We start from the raw sequence: 6,441 nt of genomic DNA, 5'->3' as shown, positions 1-6,441 counted from the left end.
GGCGGCGGGGGCGGGGCTAGGCGGCTGGGGCCGGGCGGGGCTGCGAGCGGGGCTGCGGGTGGCGCTGGAATGGCGCCGCGTTGTTGTGATACAGGCCGGGTGGAGAGAATCCAAGGAAGCCTTGTAAGCGCGGTGAGGCTCTGCAGGGCAACGAGCGTTAGGGGTGGCTGAGGGTGCTGGGTGCGCTGGGCCCAGAGCAGAGGAGCTGAGGGGAGCTGATGGCGGCCGCAGCTCCTCACAGGATTATGAGTGGCGGTGCTGAGCTCAGCTTGGGCTCAGATCTTTCCAGCTCGGGATATCGTGTGATCCCGTGAACCTCGCATTGTGTGACCCAGCCACACTTCTGGACTCCTCGCAGACGCACTCCTGGTGCACAGGTAGCTCCTGCTCTTTTTCACATCCGACATCATTCCTGTCAAGCTGTCAGCGTGGACTGTTTTTCCAGGGAAAGAGACGGGTTATGACACATTCGTGCTCTTCAAAGACTTTGGGTTTGGCCCAAGACTCTTTTTTCTTTAGACTAGCTACACTGTGTCAAATGAGCTAGACTTCGATTCCTAAGTTTTAAAGGGAATGCTGAATCTCCCTTGAGCTGCTGTGGAGAACGAACCCTAATGCTTAACAGACCATCTTCCTCTTGGAACAGAGGCTGGGAAGAAAAAAAAAACAAAAACAAAAAGCCCATACAGGGGTACCAAATAATAATAGAGCACAGGCAAAACAGTTCCAACACACAGAAGCTGGGGAAGATTGTGAAGGGGTACAGAAGTTTTGAAACAAAAAACAAGTCACAGAACAGAAAAGCAGAAAACGGTGAAGATAATCACAGAGAGCCGTGACTATCTACTAAAATGAATCAGGATTTACAGTTGGAATTTATATGGCTGTTTCAACCTTCTACCTTGGTTGAAAGACAAGTTACATCCTCATTTCCCCATATAATAACTTACAAACATACTGACTCATTTTAGATCCAGCAAAAGGGCAGGCTCACTGACAGCGTCCTAAAAGCTTTATGAAAATAAAGCCCAAATTGAGGCAACCACACTGAAGCTTTAAGGAAATGTCAACCAACAGGAAACCAACCTTTGAACTTCCAGCTGCTCATGAGTGTGCAGCGGGCTACAGAAGCATTGAATTTTAAGATGCAGCAGAATCAAGGCTTTTAGTTCTAACGACACTGAGCTCTACTGAAAGCAAATTTTAAGCGTGAAAATGGAAAAAACCTACATGGCATCACTCCACTCTGAGAAACATATAACTGAACCAAGAGGACAGCCTCTGTATGAAAATAGAAGTTGTCTGCATGAGCAACTGTATAAAACTGCAGAATTCTGTTAAGCACAATGGGTGCCTAAAATCAGCGCTCCCATATAGAAGAGTTACAGGCAGTTCTGTTTCAGGCACATGGTTTTTGTACTCAGAGGTAGCGTTTACCTTGTGCTTTTAGGGAACCTCTAATTAGTTATAAAAGAACAGAATGCTACGTTACCTCTTCACCCCAGTGGAAGTATTTCAGGTCCCATGTAGCTGATTAGATACAGAAGCTATCATAGGCAAAGTGGCAAGTTTTCTACTATTAATTAAAAAGAAAAGAACAATTAAGAAACCATTTCTCTTTGCATTTTCTAGGGACTGTGAGAGAAAAATTACCCATCATTCCCAACAAGAAAATTCATGTGAAGTTAAAACTTCTCAAAGGATTACCTGCTGCTTCAAAGTCTAGCATAGATGACTTGAATTCCCCGTAATGATAAGAACACTTGTGACAAACCTGTATTGCTTGTGTGTATTACAGCAAGTTATTTCCTACAGGTATCTGAGTGTAAGGCAAAAGCAGGAATATTTGGAATTCCTTATTTTCCATCTCACATTTTCAAGTTTTTTAAAACCCAAAATCCTCTCAAAAAAAAAGACAAAGTACAAACTTAATAAGGAAATTTATCTTTGTGTACTCAGAATTGAAATCCAGTTAATTTTACCTGCAGAAAACAAGTATTCACAATATTCTGTCAATACAGCTAAGAAATATATATATTTAACATAGCTACAGAAGACTAAAAGATGACTTTGGCATCTCCACCTGTAACTTTTAGGCTTATGCTTCAGTTCTGAAAAGCTTTTTTTGTTTCTTCCTCTGAATTTTGCGTGGTTTCCTTTTATCTTTTACAATTGCCTTTGACTCTGGTTTCACAAGCTGTATTTCCACTGGCTTTTCTTCAGCTGGAGTTTCAAAGACCACTTCAGTGGGATCCTCTTCCATAAGCATTTTACTCTCCTTTTTCTTAATCTTTTGTACTTCTTTCACTTGATGTTTCTCTCTAAACTTAGCAGCCATTGACAGTCTTATCAACCGTCGATGCTACAAAAATAAGGATTTAAAATAGAATGTTTAAAATAAGCAAGATGCAAGAAATCAGATGTTATAATAACAGGCTACATTTCTCTGCTTAATTGTCAAAATCCACAGCGTACTGTTACTTTTCCACTGACAGGAATTTTGCATTCATTCCATTTTCGCGCAATTATTTTGTTCTCAAGCAGTTAAGGCATTACAAAGAGATTCAGGAGAAGGCATATGTGATTCTCTTGCACATACAGCTTGCAGTCTTCAAAGTAACTGCCGAAGAGAAGACAAGGCTGCTTACCATATTTGGGGACTGATAATAGGGATTCTCATACAAAGTTGGTCCTCCAAAGCTACCCTGGAAGATTTTTATGAGATTCAGAACAAAACGAGGCCCAATTTCTACTAGAGATGCATCCTCTTCTATTATCTGCAGTAAAAGAATACTCTGTTTCAAATGGATTGAATCAATGTGTATGACCTCATAGGCACTTTATATTACAATATAACATAAAACAACTTAAATCCAAGATACAATGCCACAGAAATTTCTAAGCTGCACTTTTTCAAACACAAATCTTTATACAGAGGAGTTCCGTTAGATTCAAGCAAGCATTTAGGAATACTTCACATTTTTAAATTCCTCAGTTAGAAACCAGGCATACTTTGGGATACTAGCATACTTTGGGATAAAGCACTGAGTGAAGTTAAAAGTGAAGCTTATGCTTTCACTATGAATTTCTCTTATTAAGAGACCAATTACAGAATCACAGCTAACAGAGAGCAGCCAGAGCTCGACAGAACTGAAACAAATTATCTCCAAAGATACAGGAAAAGGCACCTTCTGAAAACAATTACTTTTCTTATTTTATTGTAATTACTGGATTTGATATAGTTACTCTGCTGAGCACCACTGGAAGAGCTGAACTAACCTGGTAATTTCGAAACCATATCCTCTTGTCTGTGATGGTGAATGTGAAAACATGATCTACAAAGGGTTGGCTTTTGGGATGATACTGTGGCGTACTGAATATCTGAAACAAAAAGGCAGCACCTTCTCAATATCTGTAGTCATAAGGGTACAAGCATTAATTTAAGTTATTAAGACTCTGATTCCAGGTTGCATACTTAAGAACAAGAGACCCAGTGACTTTAAGAACAACCCTAATTCTTCGAGTATTTTCTGCAGACTCTCAGTGTACAATTTGTATGGTGGGGTACAAAAAGAGAAATTAAAATAACTTACGAAAGAATTTCCAAGCTACACACTGACCTGAATAAACAATTCCTTCAGCAAGGCATAGTGTGGCTCCTTGTCAAAAGTCTACAACAGAAAAAAAAAAATTTAGATACAAAGTTAAATGCATGAGTAATGTAAAGAAAACGGACATGTAACACATTAAATGCAAGATCTATACTTACTGGATCAAAGGACAGAAGGGGCCGTGAGCCTCTTAAGCAGTTTCCTGTCATCTTCAATTCTGCCAGTGTATGAACTAGTGGTTTTTTTTTTTTTTTAAGAAAGATCATTTTATTACTTAGATAAAGCTGTACAGATAAGACAGTAAGAGTCTAAACACAGTAATATCAAACAACTTACTGTTCTGCACTAAGAATTTAGCTGATGGTCCTTGTGGAGTATTTGAAAGCCTGCAGAACAGAGACAGAAGAAAATAAAAATCTTAAGAGCAGCCATAAACTTGTGTTGGATATCTACAGTACACTCCAACAAATTACTTCTGAATGGAAGCAATTTCAGTCGCTTTTACAGCAGTACTGTGTTCCTTTAGGATACTCAGGCTTGCTTGCTTTCAGAACAATTTTGTAAAATGTTTCTGTAGCCTGTGGAAACAACAGCATGTTGTAAACTCACACTACCTACTACCGAAGTGCAGTATTCTTTAGGACGTAACTAAGCACTATTTCAAGCAGCCTCACTATTGCAGTAACAAACTTTAGGTAGAAGCATTGCCAGTGATATATATAAATGCAATTAACAAACAAAATGCAGTATTTACTTACCACATATAAAGATCTTGTTTCTTTTTAGCTTCAAAAAAGATGCACTTATTACAGTTTTTCATTTCACATACCTACACAAAATATATCAAAGAGCTATTTATACAGTCATGAAGACATTTTCAGAAACTTTCCATATTACTTCCTAATGTTTCTTAATCAAAAAACAACTTTCCTTTGGCATTAGCACTTTTTCAGTATCAATTTTCATTTATGAAATTACACAACTCTATAACTAGTAAGAAGTCTTTGGAGCTTGGATACCTCTTGCACACAAAAAATAAAAATTAAAAGCAGAATTACCTCGTTAATTACAAACAACTTGTCTTTGCGGTCCATTTTAGTATCTGGAAAACAAAAACAATGTGGAGAAGGCCTGAACACCAAGTTAAAACACAACATTTTAAAATGGTGTTTGCCCAAGTTTTTACTGCTGTGAATGGAAGGTCACTGATCAAGGGCTTTTTAGCCATGTCATGCTGTCATAGAACATCCTGAGTTGCAAGAGATGCACAAGGATCATGGAGTTCAACTCCTGCCTTCAATCATTTGTTCAATCCAATTGTAAATAAGCGTAGTCTGTTATCATGTATTTTTAGAATTCTAGAATGTGTCCTAGGATGCTTTTCTGTACTATAACAGATATCCAGACTATATTTTATACATCCCTTTATTCACAAAGTCAGATTTCTACTAAAAACCCCTGATAACTTTACACAGCAGGATGCTATAATGAAATTAGGTAATTAATAATACAGTAACAAAAACACACTTACAAGACAAAAGCCATAGGAGCAATCTCCCAGAGAATACAAGGATGCAGTGTATGCTGTATTTGTCAGCTGAGAAAGTGTTTGTTCTTTGCTTAGGATAAGAGGCTACAGTCTCATCAAAACAGTTACCTATCACATTTGTAAAATATCAGATTCTTAGAAGTACTTGGTTTGAGACTGCAAACGCACTGAGAATAACTCAGCCCTACCTGCTTTAGAATGAGGCATCAGTGTTCTTAAGTCTTGCATTAAGTGCCTCGTTCTAAAATTAATCCCACGGGAAGAGAAAATAAGCACCCGCTCCTTGTTCTTCCATTTACCCTAAAAAAACAGACAAAAACAGAAGCAAGAAATTTAATTTTCTTAAAATATCTTACAACACAGCAACAAAACACATTTGAACTGTGGTAACAAAAAAGCACAGCAAGAGCATTCACAGCAATCTCATCACCTGCACAGGACCTCTAGTTCTGCAGAGATTCAACTTTTTGCATAACTGCTCACCACGACGCTTCATGAGGTTCCCACGTGAAAGCCTTTCACTACTACAAAAGGCATATAAAAACACTAAGAAATCCACACACGACGGATGTCAAAAAAAAGCCCTCCTCCTCCGCAGGAGGACCCGAACCCCGTAGCGGGCAGAGGAACTCAGCCTCTTCGGATGAGCGTGCGATGCGGTGCCGTGTGCTTCAACAGAAAATCAAGCGGCAGCACCTACACGCCATTTCCGAGGCCCCCTCAGAATAACTCCGACGCGAAGCACGCGCAATACCGGCTGGATGTAACACCCCTGTAGGCGTTCCTAAAATGTTTTTCAGATTGTGGTAACGCAGCTTAATCGAACGGCCCACAGCAGTGCTTTTTTTGCACAGCTTCGCGGGAGCCGCACCATCAGACATCGCTTTCACTCGCAGTTACGTTACAAGAGGGCTGGAACACGGCCTCATAACCCGGCGCAGCGGCCGAGCTCCCATCGGCACCCCGCGTCCCACCGCCCCCCAGCTCGGCCCAGCACACCCCGCCGCTACCTGAGAGACGGGCGCCGGGATGCTGTACTCCCCCGGGGCCGCTCCCTCCGGTCCAGCCTTAGCGGCCGGCTCGGATCTGGTCTGAGATCCTTTCGCTCGCTTCTTCGGCCGGCCATCAGCCACCAGCTCACGCTTCCTCTTGGCCGCCGCCATCTTAGAAGCACCGCGCCGTGCGCCGCTCGCACTTCCGTCCGCTCCCCGCGCTACCGGAAGTGCCCGCGCCGCTGATTGCCGTGGCTTCCGGCCCTCTGTAGGCCCCGTCAGGCTTCGC

The 6,441-nt window shown here is 41.3% G+C and overlaps 1 protein-coding gene across 1 annotated transcript; it reads right to left on the bottom strand.

Annotated features, from left to right (window-relative positions):
- Positions 1-1,932: 1,932 nt before the first annotated feature.
- Positions 1,933-6,434, bottom strand: BRIX1 (biogenesis of ribosomes BRX1). The gene is made up of 10 exons (XM_048931996.1): positions 6,171-6,434; positions 5,349-5,460; positions 4,670-4,713; positions 4,370-4,440; positions 3,948-3,997; positions 3,770-3,843; positions 3,621-3,671; positions 3,280-3,381; positions 2,649-2,777; positions 1,933-2,362 (listed from the first exon to the last, which is right to left on the bottom strand). Exons 1-10 carry the CDS (start codon positions 6,321-6,323, stop codon positions 2,099-2,101), a joined length of 1,050 nt encoding a protein of 349 aa, XP_048787953.1. The 5' UTR covers positions 6,324-6,434; the 3' UTR covers positions 1,933-2,098.
- Positions 6,435-6,441: the final 7 nt, after the last annotated feature.

This window comes from Lagopus muta, chromosome Z, assembly GCF_023343835.1.
Source record: "Lagopus muta isolate bLagMut1 chromosome Z, bLagMut1 primary, whole genome shotgun sequence".
NCBI lineage: Eukaryota > Metazoa > Chordata > Aves > Galliformes > Phasianidae > Lagopus > Lagopus muta.
The sequence above is the reverse complement of the archived record's forward strand: the minus strand, read 5'-3'. Positions and strand labels throughout refer to the sequence as shown.